The 15,108-nt window shown below is 46.2% G+C and overlaps 1 protein-coding gene across 1 annotated transcript in view; it reads left to right on the top strand.

Moving 5' to 3' along the window:
* Positions 1-760: 760 nt before the first annotated feature.
* Positions 761-15,108, top strand: part of ATP1A1 (ATPase Na+/K+ transporting subunit alpha 1) — a 30,049-nt gene continuing 15,701 nt past the window's right edge. The window contains exons 1-5 of the mRNA XM_066268197.1: positions 761-1,040; positions 11,299-11,403; positions 11,948-12,007; positions 13,610-13,813; positions 14,627-14,740. Coding sequence (XP_066124294.1) covers positions 1,029-1,040; positions 11,299-11,403; positions 11,948-12,007; positions 13,610-13,813; positions 14,627-14,740 — 495 coding nt within the window. The 5' untranslated portion in view covers positions 761-1,028. The remainder of the gene's footprint in view (positions 1,041-11,298; positions 11,404-11,947; positions 12,008-13,609; positions 13,814-14,626; positions 14,741-15,108) is intronic.

The following is a 15,108-nucleotide window of genomic DNA, read 5'->3' as shown; positions in this document are numbered from 1 at the left end:
TGAAAGGCAATCCCCTAACTGGACAAGCAGGTTTCATTCACAAAGTAGCCTCAATGAATTCACGGGATGCCCTTTGGATTGTCATTTGGGGAGGGGCTTGAGACCTCTGGCAATGCCAGTAGAAGCTCATTCCTCCAGCAGCTGAGCGGAAAGTGGATAACGGGGATCCCAGACCAGAGGAGGTTTTGGGGAGGGCACCTAGAGGCTAGGGAGGCCATCAGCAGGTGGGCGCGGGGCCAGGGCTCTGCAGGGAGGTGGAGCTCCTGGGGTGGGCGCTGGTTTCAGTCACACTCGACCCCCAATCCCACCTCGGCGCGTCCCTTATTCCCAGAGGAGCTCCCTGACGCCCCGAAAGGCCTCTCCGCATGAGGTTTCTGTCCTGGGTCCCCGGAGATTCCGGGAGTTCTGTTCCGAAAAAGTACCTGCACCCACTGCGGACCTTTCGTGCCTTACAAAGCAGGGCGGTCGTAAAAGGCGGCGGGAGGGGCGCGGGAGCTCCACGGCCACTGAGTTCCTACTGGCCGGCCAGCCAGCCGGCGCGCTCCGCAGTGGCGCTGCCTTGGCCTCCCGGGAAGTGGCCACGCGCGCCCTAGACCCGCAGCCTCCTGCCGGCAGCCCCAACTGGACGCAGCTAGCGCGGCCCGGCCTGGAGGAGGGGTTTTGGGGGGGCGGGGTCTGGCCGGCGGCGGGTGTCAGGTTGCTCCGGTAACGGTGACGTGAACGGCGTGGGCGGGGCTAGCATGCAGGTTGCATATTTTAGGAAGTGAGGAGGAGGCGCGGGCTGGAGCTGCGGCGGGGTTTGGGTCGCAGCACTGTGGCGGGAGTAAGTACACACGTGGCGGCTGCAGCAATAGCAACCCCGGCGGCGGCATCGGCCCGACCGCCGGCCGCACTCCCTCCGGCCCCGCGGCAGCCCTAGCTCCCTCCTCGCTTCTCCCCCGGTCGCGCTTGCTCGGTCGGGAGCTGCTTTCTGTTCTCTCTGCATCTAGAGCGGCAGGACCCGGCGCCGGGCACCAACCACCGCCACCATGGGGAAAGGGGTGAGTGCCCGGAAAGATGGAGCTGGGGGTGTGGGGCGCCTCCGAGGCTGGGGAGGGCAAGAAGGGGAGGAAATCGGGAGGGCCGCCGCAGGCAGCCGGCGGGGGGCGGTGGAGGAGGAAGCGGCGCGGCACGGGCTGGCTGAACGGCGAGGCTTAAAAGACCACGCACTTGAGAAATGGAGGGAGCGCAGCAATGGGGGCGGGCGGGAGGAGGGAGAGCCGGGGGTGGGGTGGCGCGCGGGACCGAGAGGGACTGCAGGCCCCCCAGTCCGAGCGCGCCGCGGCCTGGTGCGCTCCAAGGCTGCTTTCGGAGCCGCAGTACGGAGAGACGGAGTGCGCGCGGGTGCTGGGCCGCCCGGAGAAGGAGCCGGCCGTCGGCGGCATCCCTCCACCCGCTTCCTTCCCTCCCTCTCTCCCTCCCTCCGCCCGCCCTCACCTCCCATCTCTCGCCTTCCTCTTTCCCTCCGCCTTCCGTGCCCAGAGGCCGGCGCGCTCCTCCCCTTCCCCCGGGGCGCACTGCCCGGCCCCTCCCGGGCTGCTGTTCTCGCCGCGGCCCCTGGAGCCAACGGGGGCTTCCGACGCTGGGGTGGCCTAGGGTCCGAGATTCCTTCTCCTGGGGGCGCTGTGGGCTAGCCAGCTCCCGCAGAGTCGGCAGTCCTCTCCCAAAGGAAAAAACTGGCTTCCCCTTACTGCAGAGCCGGTTGTGCGGGCTGGTGCCAGCAAGGGTGTGTCTTCACCGCCCTAAGATGGCCTTTAAGGTATACTTTTGACTGAGAGACTTTCCATAAACAGGATGCACCCGGAGCAACTACGTTGGGGAGGGATGTGTAGATCTTTATTTTACGGGAGTTACTATTGGCCCTGGAAGGAGGACAGGCTGGCTCACCAGGGCCTCTGGGTACAATAAACCCGAAAAAGGACTGGTGGCTGCGGGCAGTAGGCAGTAGTAGTAGGAGTGCCCGAAGGAAAGGGGGCCCCAGGACAGGAGAAGGGAGTACACGTCACGTTCTTATCCTCTATAACTCGGAGCCGTGATAACCCCTAACCGCGGCAGAAGACTGGGGTCCCTGACCCCAACAGGAGTCTAGTTGAGAAAAGTTTATACAAAATGACCGCCAAAGTATCAATCAATTCGGGATCAAATGACTAGATCAGGAAAATACGGTAGGACAGAATCTGCTCCCTTATCTCCAGGGCTTGCACTGTGCCTGCACTTAGTAGGTTTTTCAAGGTTAAGGTTCTTAGCTGTGCGGTGAGTGATGGGGGAAGAGGGAGGGTGCCTCCGACTCAAAATGAGTTTTGAAGGAGGTAATTGAACAGCTTGGAGATGTGGGAATGCACAACTTGTATCTATTAAAAACACAAAAGGTGGAGGGGCTGGCCCAGGTCAAATAGCTGAAGGCCAAGAGCAGAATGCCAGCCTGTTACAGCCCTGAGTGGGAACTGGGTTAGTGGCCTATGTTCCTACTGTACCATCAAACCCTAAATCACTCCTCTGAACAAGCTCTTTCCTCTATCTCTAATCTCCTCAAAAAAAAAAAAAAGTTTATTTCCTGAGCTAGACAGTGCTGATTTGGGAGGGTCTAGAGATCATAGATAGTGCCCGAGGCCTAGGAAGGTGAAGTGATTTGCTCAAGGTCAAATGGTTCATTAGTGACACACCAGATGTCCCTAATTCCTGAACAGCCTGCGGCCTCCCCATTCTGAACATACACTCACTTTTTAACATTGTCTTGTATGCAGAACTGTATAAGTCATTCTTCAAATGAAACTGGGGTATATGTGATATTGAGTGGATCAGAGAGATGTTTGAGTAACTAAGTCATGTCCAAATATGTCTCTTTCATAACCACATACAGGCACAGTAGTGATAAGGACCGCACTACACCTGGATTGTAAAGGTTCAACCAGAATACTTTATGGATCCAAATAAAATGTCTAGTGGCTAGCAAACAGAAAATTGAATTACAGCTGATTAACACAAGGTGATATGCCGCCTATTTTCTGGGCTGTATTTAGTATTTTGGATACGCTGATAATCTGAACAGTGTGTTTGTGTGTGTTTTGATTCTCTTTGGATAAAGTTCCTCTTTTTGTCCCCAAATGTGATAGTCCAAATGTTCAGGAGGATATTTTAGACTGAAATGTTGGGATTTTTCCACATGAGGATTAAAATGTGGGTGGAGTGATGACTAAAGCTCTGCTGATAATTGGTTAACCAGGAAGCCTGTGCTGGCAGCTAATTTTTAAGGTCATTGTTAATTTCTTCCCCTCCTCTTCCCATTCCCATTCCCATTGGAGGGCTCAGGTTTTCATGGTATTTGAGGTGATTTTTATTTCTCCTTAAAATTTTAGTTTCTAAGCTTTTGTAGGAAAATGAAAGAACAGCTGAATCATTCCTGGATGAAATAGGATTTTGTCCTTTTTTTTTCACATTGGGTGTTTTTGCCAGTGACTTGGCTTAAATCTGCAGCTAGGCCTACTACCTACCCACAACTATTTAGCCAAAGGTACACAGAAACTCTCTTTTTTCAAGTTTACAAAGCGTTAGGAGTGGAAGCAGAGGATGTCACCAGGTCCCTTCACTGCAGTTCTCCATTGTTTGAATATTAACTTAGTTACCTAGAAAGGAAATCAGGGCCTATGAGTAGTGATTTAAAGGGGAGAAGGGAAAGGTTCAGGTGAAGGTTGCACAAGGGTTACACGTGTCAGCAGAAATTCTGGTTGTATGGTAACATTATCAGCTGCCCTTTTGGAGTTCAACTTGAAAGTGTGACTAAATCTTCTCTAGCTGTTATAAAGCTTGTACTTTAGACTGAAAACATTGTAAGGCAGAGTCCTCAACGTGGAAAGGTGCCCAAGCCTAGCCACCAGCCCATGCAGCCGTGGGACTGGGGGCAGAGAAGGGGGTTGGGGTTGCATCACACCAGTCGCCTGTGAAGTGTTCAGTGTGTGTGTGGCAGCTCCCGACTCCTGTGTTCTTTCTCTACCCTGTTCTGAGGGTGTATCCTCTTTTGATAACTTACTGTTTAATTTGTAGCTTTCACTGCCAGTAAGTTTGTAACATGCCAGTGACTCACCTTTGGGTGGGAGGGTAGGAAAGGGGGAGGTCTGCATCATAAATTTGAGAATCTGATTGAGAGTAGGCTAAACCTGACAACCAAAAAAAGAAGGGATTTATTTTTTGAGTTGGTGAATTGAATCTGCATGGCAATGACAACAAACATTTCTATTTTTGTAAGTATTTCATACCCATGCTAATTTTTTTTTTTTTTTTTTTTTTTTTTTTTTGGTATTTTTCTGAAGCTGGAAACGGGGAGAGACAGTCAGGCAGACTCCCGCATGCGCCCGACCAGGATCCACCCGGCACGCCCACCAGGGGCGAAGCTCTGCTCACCAGAGGGCGATGCTCTGCCCCTCCGGGGCGTCGCTCTGCGGCGACCAGAGCCACTCTAGCGCCTGGGGCAGAGGTCAAGGAGCCATCTCCAGCGACCGGGCCATCTTTGCTCCTATGGAGCCTTGGCTGCGGGAGGGGAAGAGAGAGACAGAGAGGAAGGGGGGGTGGAGAAGCAAATGGGCGCTTCTCCTATGTGCCCTGGCCGGGAATCGAACCCGGGTCCCCCGCATGCCAGGCCGACGCTCTACCACTGAGCCAACCTGCCAGGGCCAAAAGAAGGGATTTAAAAAAACCCCAGTGAAATGTTTATCCAGGTGAGAGCTAAAGCTTAAAATATACAAACTTCTGGAAGTGTTCCTAAATTGCATTTAACCATGAAAAGGGAATTCAACAGTATATACAGCACAATAGACTTAGTACACATCCATCCGTCCCAGAATCCTTCTAAGTCATTGTTTTCTGATTATTTTAGCAACAATTGAACATACCAGTGAGTTTCTATTTAAATTAGACTATGTATGTTCTTTTAAAAATATCTAAATTTAAGAAAGATACTTTGACATTTTTGAAGGGTTTTTATATGGAAAAGGAAATAAAATAAGTTTTATTCATTTAAAAAACAAAAATTGTTTTGTTTTGTTCTGTTTAAAAAGGAGCCCTTAGGTAGACTCCTTACCCTGAGGACCAAGTAAAGGCATATCTGTTCTGTTCAGAGTGAGTGCAGGGCCAGTGTGAGTTGTGGTTGTTGAGATAGATCAAATCTTTTCGAACTGTAGGTTCTCATGTTAGTCTTAAGCGCTTTCAAAACTAAAGGACAGTTCTTTCACCTAAAAAACATATTAAAGATAGAAAATAATGGAAAATACTATTCCTCTCCAAAGGAAAGCCAAGTGGAAGTATCATTTGACATTGCAGACCTTCTGTATATAATAGCATCTTAGAGTTTTCATCTACTTTCACTTTAAAGTAAAGGCCTTCACATGTTTAAAGTCTTTGTAAAAGTCTTGCAAAATAAAATGGGCTTTTCAGCTCCCCGCTGTGGTGGGAAGGCGCCGAACATCGCTGTGGTGCCTTCATGGAGCTGCCCAGGGCCCTGTGCCAGCCAGCAGGCCCCAAGAAGAAACACGAGTATCAGATCAGATGGGCTCACAGTAATCAGAGTGACTGCATTTGGACAGCAAAACACTGGGCAGAGTGAGCCCCCATCCCTGCCAGAGCTGAAAATGCAGGTACAGTAAGTGATAATGTGAATGAAAGAGAATTTTAAGATCCACTAACTTTTTTTAATTCTTCCTTTCTACATTTTTGGAAAATGAGAGTAACCAAGTCAGGTTTGAACTTTCTCACGTTGCCATGAATTGAGTGTATGAGAGGAAGTGTGTTCTTTGGCTGGAGTCATAGACTGTTCTTTGCATATGACTCACCTCATTAGTTGTGCTGAAATCTGTTGTCAGGAATCCACAAGAAGTTCTTCACATTTATTTGACTGATGTTTGGAATAGTAATTTCTGTCAGTGAGACTAGGTTGCCCTCCCAACCCAGTTTTTCTCCCTGGGCCAAGGGAGTTTTGGCCAATGGACCTCATTTCTTAGTTCCTTTGTGACTCTACAGTGACTTATATCTGAACATTTATTCATCTCTGTGTCTGGTTTTACTCAAATCCCATTTAGTAACAGCTATTAGATATTTTCTGTTGGTTGGAACAGTTGATCCTTGATGGCTTTGTTTTTGGACTTGTGTTTGGGGGCCTGGTAATCAGAGTGTAAGGTTTGGAGTCTGTGGGTCTTGGTGTTTGATTTATCTTTACATCTGTCATCATCATGGTGAAGGCAGGGCCTTTCAGCATAAGGGGATTGATTATCTGTGTCTTTCCTTCTCTGGATGCTTCCAGGGCGCCTTATTTGTTTTATTGTTTCAGCTCACATATTTCCCTAGGGCTGAAGCTGCCTTTATCCTCTTCACCTGAAGCTGATTTACTCCCTGACTTCCCTGCAGGGAACCAGGTGAAGGGTGATCAGGACTTCTGAGGGGAATTCAGGCCACTCTTCACACTTGTGCCAGTTGTCTCTGTCGCTGAAACCGACAACTCCATTTGAGTAGCGCTAGATCAAGTGAAAAAGGGGTGATGAGCCCAGCAGGTAGAGTAACAGGCAGAGGGTTTTAACTCCTGATGGCCTACCTGCCCAATGGAGAAGTAGAGTACCCCTTTGGAAAGAAAGGTTTTTTGTTTGTTTTCAATTGAAAAAAGGGGATGAATCTAAAGTATGTTGATTCTGTAGACATTTTAGCATTCTTTTGATCATGGGTGATGTATATTAATTATTGCAATAGGGTGGGCTGGCAGACTGTTTAAATGTTTACATGCCTGTTGGTTGGGGAGGAAGGTCAAGCAAGCAAGCCTCTTCAATTTGGGGCTGAGCGAACCCACTGGCTGGGGCAGCAGCTGTTTTCCTTGCACACTGTTGCCTGCAGCCCAGGTTTGGAGGCACTGAGCTGGGCTCACAAAGGGACCCACTGCTTTGGCCTGCGTGAGCCACGCTAGCAGTGAGAGGAAGACTGTGAAGGATGGTGGTCCCTTGGGTCCCCTGCTTTGCAGAGAACAGCTGTCCCTTCACTGCAGTATGTGGTGGTGCATGTCCTCCCCCAGCCCAGCCATCTTGTAGTCCTTGGATACCTGGCTAGACAGTTCCTTGTGCATAAACTACTTAGTCATTTAGGAAACAACCAGAGGCCTAATGAACTAACTGGGTGTGATCATTTCTTATACCTTCTGTAAGTTTCAGTTGATAAGATGAAATAAATGTTCAGTGAAGGTTTTTTTTTTGAAGGCTTAAGAATTTTCATAGTAAGTGAGGAATGGCAATAATTGAAACCACATTATAACCTTTTTATAGCACTTTACAGAGTACCTTTACATAGTCAATTGTGTTTAATGATGTTTTAATAATACACGATCCCAGGAAGATTGGACCGCGCGTGCCCCCCCTCCCCCCACACACACACTGCCTTTCAAATAAAGGAAAGATGCAGCCCAGCCTAGGCAACCAGCAGGATCAGAAACCACACCCTAACTTCCAACTTCCCTGCTAAGGTGGAATTTGCCAAATTGGATCCAGAGATGCCGTTTCTGTGACCCTCTTGGTCAGCTTTGAAATGGGCTTTGTGGGGGCAGTTACTTTTACATGCCTAGTGGCGCCCCTTGCTCTTCCAGAATTTCTGTGGGTTTGGGGAACAGTGCAGTTTCTAGGTGTTCTGTTTCCAATTTGGTGGCCGCCCCTTGATTAATCAGAATGCCTTCTCTAGATTCTTTAGTAGTTACACCAGTGTTTCTCCCATTTTAGGGATGGGAAAACTGAGATTGGCTGTTCAAGGTCCTGTAGCTGGCATAGGCAGAGTTAGAATGACTTAAGATGAATTAAAAGCACTATCAAAAGTCCTGTCTAAAGGGCATGGTCAGCTCAGCTTCCAAGAACACTTGCGACTTTCTCAGCTGGAATATCAGAAGTCTGAAGAACTCTGAGCTCCCTGCTAACCCAGGGCATTGTGCTCAGGGGTAGCAGTTGAGAAAGCCACAGAAGCCTGCCCTGAGGGAGGCTGGTAGTTGAGCTGTCTGAAGGCTTGTATGGCATCTTCAGCTTTTGCAGAAGTGACTAAATTTATGGGGTGGAAACTTCTTTTCTAACCATCGCTGCTCTTTTGTGTACCTCTTTAAAATTTTGGGTTTGTCTTCTGTACCTGTCATATCTGTACCCCACTCCACCCCCTTTACATTGTTCATTGCTGAAGAGGAGGAAGGAGTATCACTAGCAGATCTCAGGGATGCTGCGCTCATTGGGATGGTTCCATTTATGTTTTTAAATGAGTGAACCTTCCTGTATGTCTTAACCTTGGCTCTTCCTGTCAAACATTTTCACTTCCCATCTAGTGTACGCTCTTTCCCTCTACCCAGATCAAATGGTAGCAAACTCAGGATAGTGAATCGGCAAGAAAATGGAATCCCTGGGAAGCACAAGACTAACTAATGACACATGTTAAGCTGTGTCACATTGGGCAAACCCCTACCCTTGTTGTGACCTCCCACTTCCGAAATTAGAATGGAGAAAAACAAACCACAACCTCATTTTCACAGTTGGCCCTTTTGAGAGAAAGGTTGTAACATTGAGCTTCCGTTGTGTCCTTCTAGAGACATCAAAGAGTGCCCAAGGAGTGTCCTCAGAGAGCGAGGTGGGAGTGAGGATTGGTCACCCCTCACCAGGTGATCTGAATTTTCTAATGGAAAAGAAAGTTCTGTTCCTAAAGGAGTGGGAAAGTCATTGTAGTCATTAAAACTATTTATCAGTTACCTTTGCCATGACCTTTGTTCTTCCAAAATGCTTTTAAAAGAAATAATAAATGAAATGTTATCTTACCCATTTTTAGCACTGTTCCCGTCCCACCCTGCACTCCCCCACACACATACACAGAATGTTTTTCTGTTTTGAAACTCATGATGGAGACAGATAGGGACTTAAGTAGTATTTGCTTCCCATCAAGATAAGCTACTTTTAAACTCCTACTTGTAGGGAAGAACTGAATTGTATACATCGTGTAAAAGCTGCTTGGTCTTCTTGACAAATATTTCCTAGTGAAAAAGGAACCTCTTGAAGGGAGAAAAAAAATCTCAGACGTTAATACTTCCTGTATCTTCTTCAAAAAGTCCTCATTTAAAAGTATGCTTTGGGCCTGACCTGTGGTGGCGCAGTGGATAAAGCGTCGACCTGGAATGCTGAGGTCGCCGGTTCAAAACTTGCACTTACCTGGTCAAGGCACATATGGGAGTTGATGCTTCCTGCTCCTCCCCCCTTTCTCTCTCTCTCTCTCTCCTCTCTAAAATGAATAAATAAAAGTATGGTTTGTATAGCACGAATTGATGAAGGGATGGGCATGACTGTTAGGAAGCCTTGATTCTCAGCTAACTTAACCATTGATAACTAAAGCTGCAGGCAAGATATTTATTTGTAAATGGGGGTAAAACTTTGGAAAGTGTCCAAGACCTAGCTGCTCCTGACATTCCTGCCTCCCTCTTTTGGAGTGGAAAATATTGCAAGTCTGCAAATAATCAAAGCATACAGATGGTGAGGCAGAGGGATTTTAACTCTGATTTTTATATATTTAAATTAAATATATTTTAATGAATCTCCACATGCTTAAAGAAAATATATGAGCTGTATTTTAAAAATCAATACAAACTGACCACACACGTCTTCTCGAGTTCCCCAGTCGATGGCTTTAAAATGATTTTTCAGGATTGTGCCTTCCCATGAAGTGCATGGAGATCTCTCTGGTGAGAGCCCTGTCCTTTGTATTTGTCTGCTTTCAGCTGGCACCAGGGGCTATGTGCACAGAGGACTAGCTTGTGTAGTTGCTCCACAGCAGAGGGAATGTCAAGAATGTTGGCTCTCCGTAGACCTGCTCCATTCTTAACAGATAAGGCAGAAACTAAAGAACTCCGCTCCCTGTTGGAAGGGTTAGCTGTTAGTTGAGAGACACTGCAGAAGTAACCACAGGAGTCAAAGGGATGGTGGTACACACATCTCTACATGTGGGCAATACCAACTAATTTGATTTCGCTATAGAGCCTTCAAGTTCAAATGAATCTTGTATTTACTTGCAACTGTATCAGGTATGGCTGAAACATACCTATACTCTTAAATTTTTTTCAGCACAGTAAAATTTTCATCTGGACGTACTTTCTTCCTCATTGCTTTCAGCTGGTTGTATATTTCTGAAAGTTAGAAATGAGTAAGGGAAAGTTAGAAATGAGTAATAGTGCCAGAGATTATCCATTTTTAGAAAATTGCTAACACCTCTTCTCTTTGCCCTCCTTTAGAGGTAGTTATTGTGGAGGGGGGCAGGTTGGGCTTGGTGATCACCTTTCCTCCACAGACCGAGCTTTGCAGCACCAAGTTCAGGCGTTGTGTGTAGATAAGCTCAAGCATTTTAAACGGGGTGGAAGGGGGAACAATCTAAATTTAAACTATAGAAGTGACATTTTCTCTAAAAACTGTTCCAGTTTCCAGGAGGCGTAGGTGGACCCTATGATTCCTGGTGATTCACATGCCTTTCCTACACCCTGTTATGTCAGAACATTTCTGGTGGCTTAGGTTTGGGGGGGGTTCTTCTCAGGCTGAAGGATGGGGTGAGGACTCCTTTTCTGACTCTTTTATTTAAAGAGTTTTAAGGACTCAGACTGACCCAGTAACAACAAGGAGATGAAAAGGCCCACATTCTTATTTGAGCCCTAAAAATATTTAAATTTGATACTTAATGATTTCTTGGCAAAGGTAAGAATTTAAATAACAGTAACTAGTATTTTAGATATATTGTATCCTTTAATCCTCTCCAAAGCACTATTATCTCCATGCTATAGAAGAAAAACATTGAAACTTAAGGGTTAGTGTAGCCCATAAGGGGTAGAGCCCAGGTTTTTACATCGGGCCTGTCTGATTCAGAATGCAAAACATACGTTCTAAGTCAATCTAAAGCTGGTTTCATCCTTGCAGTGGGGACAGTGGAAGGCAGGCCACCACACTGCCCTTACCCTGTTCCCCACAAATGGAAGTGACTGCAGGGCCTTTCATTCTGGGGCTGCCACAGCTCGCCTGCTGGTTTTCGTGCCTTGGAGTGCTGATGAGCTTATGATGGCCACATGAATAATAAATCACTTTGCATAGCACTAAATTTTCGTGAGTATTATCCCAATGACTATTCAAAGTGATGGCTATCCAAAAAACTGCTGAAATCCCCTGTTCCCAAATCTTGGGTTTCGAGGTGCTGGCTATTCGTAACTCAAAACCACTTCTTTTCCCTGTTCTCCTGTAGGTTGGACGTGATAAATATGAACCCGCAGCCGTTTCTGAGCATGGTGACAAAAAAAAGGCCAAGAAAGAGAGGGATATGGATGAACTCAAGAAAGAAGTTTCTATGGTAAGAGCTAGGAGGAAGATTGCTTTCTCTTCTCCTTCTAAAAATTAATTGTGGCATATCTTTTGAGACCCTCCCCTGCCCCCCCCCCCCCCCCCCCCAGTCACAGACCTGCTTTATTTTCAAAGTAAAGTGATCACGGCCCTTGTACAGATCTTACTGAATCATAGAAGTTGATGTAGAAATTTTTCCTTTTAAAAGCTGTAGCGAAGTTAAACTACTCTGGCATAACCACAGGGGCTGTGGTTGAAATCGGGGGCCCTTGCTTTTCTGTGTTTTTCGTCTCCAGACCTGTGGAAGCTCCCACAGATGCAGTCTGTCTGGAGTCTGCCTGGTCATCAGGGAAAGCCAGGGAAGTTCCCCAGGCTCTCTGAGACCGATGGCTGCTCTGCAGCCTCGAGGCAGGCACGCAACTTTAGGCGTTCTCTCTCAGTGGGTAGCTGCGTGGTTGCTGAGCCGTTAGGCAGTGGTGAGAAGTATACCAACATCCGAACTTTTTTTCATAGTACAGTATTTAATTGCTTTTTTTGTTTCTGCTTTTCTTTAGGATGACCATAAACTTAGCCTTGATGAACTTCATCGCAAATATGGAACAGACTTGAGCCGAGTACGTTCTAATTTGAAACATTTCTATACAGAATCAGTTTTCCCCTGTGACATTTCCCCCATGTCACAGGCCTAACCTTGGGGACTCTAGAAAAGAGCATAATAACAGTCACTATCTGATATCTACTGTGTGACATGCACAGAACTTGGTCTTCCATATGCATTTATGAAAATTTTGTTTCCTCTGAAACTTTGGAAGTGTATACGATTTTCCCATTCCACAGCAGGTGAGATCCAATGAATGGGGTGCCAAGATTGAAACTGAGTAGTTCCAAAACCATGATTATTCCTGGGTTTTTACTACAAATCTTGCCTTTATTCTTCTGTGTTTGTTAATTGAGGTGGCTCTTCCAACAATTCAAATTGTTGCACTTTTACCAGGTAGCTCATTACACGGTATGTCAGAACTTTGGTCATTTGTGACTTTTTTTTTTTTACACAACTCAAAGAAACCTTTTAATAAAGTGGGTGTTATATAGGCTTGTTATCTAGGGTGTTTTGATATTAAATTTGCCACATAAAGGTAAACAGTTGGCAGGAGTGTTCTTTATCAAGAAGATCTGAGAAGGTGAGCTGGCCAAGAGCTCTGAGCGGCGGCCTTGGCTTGGGTCCGGCTGACAGTCGCAGTCGGCAGGCTCTGAGCATATCAAGTGGGTCATAAAACTGAAGTTTTTATGAGGTTCCCATGAATTATGTTCTCTGCGACCCTAAGTCAGTGTGCTCAAACGCTGTGGGTCTGTTCCTTTACTTGTAAAATGGGATTAATAATACCCTAAAGGGTTGTTGTGGGAATTAAAGGAGTTAATGTAAAGCTCGGATTTGGTGCTTGAGATCACACCGTGAACTTGAGGCGGAGGGGAGGGTCCTAAATAAAAAGGTAAAATTGTTGTTTTCCTTTTCCCACGCTCCTGAGTTAAATAATAAAAATAACATGAACCCAAACTATGTATTAATGGACACTTTGGGCAGTGAGATGTCTTTTTTTCCCCGGATTTTGTATTTTGATAGTGCAAAAGGGACCACATTTTCCCCTTGTAATAGGAGCCTTATGTCTATTCTCTGCTGTCAGTGATCTCAGTTTAAGGCTCAGTTAAGAGAATAGAGTGGACTCTTCCAGTGAATACTGTTCAATTCACAGGTGTCCTGGGGAGAGGGGGGCAATTAAAGTTCTATATTTAAAACTGGGCTGTTAACCCACTAATAAGTTGGGTTTCTACAGAGATTTCCCCCTCTTCTTCTATACTTATACAGGGTTTTATTCTCCCTGACAAATTCAATGTACAGAAAATTTAAAGCTCTTAATTTACAAAGCTGAATCAATTCATTAAAATAGATATCCTTTTAGTAAAAATGAAGTTTAGCCTGAATCCCTTATCTTACAACTTAGAAGAGATCAGACTGGATTCACATTCGCCCAGTGGATCAGCCTGGGTGTTGTGGGTCCCTCGGGAAACGTGGGCTATTGTTGGGGATCACGTGAGTTTGCCAGGTTTTACCTAGGCTTGGGGACTGTTTCCTCCTAAGTCCTCTGCTGCAGCTTTCCAGCTCTGTTACCTTCTCAAGTGCTGGAGCCATTTATCTGACTTAATATTTCTCTGCTCAGGGCTTAACCAGTGCTCGTGCTGCTGAGATCCTGGCCCGTGACGGTCCGAATGCCCTCACACCCCCTCCCACCACCCCAGAGTGGGTCAAATTCTGCCGGCAGCTGTTTGGGGGCTTCTCAATGTTACTGTGGATTGGAGCGATTCTTTGTTTCTTGGCTTACGGTATCCAAGCTGCCACGGAAGAGGAACCTCAGAACGATAATGTGAGTTCTGTACTTCTAAGTTGGATAATTGGCATGCATAAGGTGTCCTTGGTCTTGACTGCTCATTTATTTTCAACTATCACTAGTTTCCTGATGTTTTTTTTTTTTCTTTTTTAATTTGATTGCTTTCAGAGAGGAAGGAAGAGAGAGATAGAGAAATATCTATCTGTCCCTGCATGTGCCCTGACCAGGGATCAAACTCACAACCTGGATGTATTGGGATGATGCTCTAACCGACCAAGCTACCTGGCCAGGGCAGTTTATTGAATGTTTTTAACCCCAGGGGAAAGTAGTGTCAGCACCTGTTGCCTTCAGGGCCCATCCGTTCTTCCTTCAATTGAAGTTTCCCCCCCCCCCCCCACCCTGCGGGTGCTCTATCCAACTGGTTGTCCACTGTACACGTTGCTGCTGTGCACAGCAGCTCCCTCAGGTCCTGGCCTAGGCCTGCGGGCCATTCATTTGACAACAGACCACAGCTTTTAATCTTGGCGCATTACACCTGTCCAGAAACGTTTGATAACTATTCTTCAAAAGTCACAAGTTTTTCCAAAAATTTGTTTTAATAAAGCAGGAGATTCTGATTTATCTAGAACATTTCTAAAAATCTGTCACGTGAGTGATGAGATATCTGTGCCTCCATTTCAGACTCCTATACAATGGTCTTGAGAAAGATACATACAAGGGCATGAGTTCTGTATTTCTGAAGCCTTGATCTCTGTTCAAAATCTGTTTTTCATTCTATCAAAAATTAACTGACTGTTCCTCATTCTTTGCCCAGACCCATGCGGGTTTAACTTGTTTGTTTCCTCCCAGCTGTACCTCGGTGTTGTGCTGTCTGCTGTCGTCATCATAACCGGGTGTTTCTCCTACTATCAGGAAGCTAAAAGCTCAAAGATCATGGAATCCTTCAAAAACATGGTTCCACAGGTACCTGCTGCTCTGTCCTGTCCCTCAGGTGACTTGTCAGCCCTGAGAATGAATTAGTGTGAGGTTCAGGTGTATCCAAGAATTTAGTGACTCCATCAGGGAGAGGGGTGCCTTCACCTTCCACCCCAACCAGACCGATTTTTACACCCCAGAAAGTGACTGTCTCCCGTCTGAATGGACAGAAAAGGCACACATATGACAGGAGCATGAGAGGGCAGTCTCTTAGAGAATTGTTGAGCAAGCTACTGTAATGTGCACAAATAAGAAGATTAGTCCTATCTTTTTTATTTCTTTTTTATGAAATCACTATCTTCTTTTTTTTTTTTTTTTTTTCTTCTGTATTTTTCTGAAGCAGGAAACGGGGAGAG

Source organism: Saccopteryx bilineata, chromosome 3, assembly GCF_036850765.1.
Source record: "Saccopteryx bilineata isolate mSacBil1 chromosome 3, mSacBil1_pri_phased_curated, whole genome shotgun sequence".
NCBI lineage: Eukaryota > Metazoa > Chordata > Mammalia > Chiroptera > Emballonuridae > Saccopteryx > Saccopteryx bilineata.
This window is presented reverse-complemented; position numbering and strand designations above follow the sequence as displayed.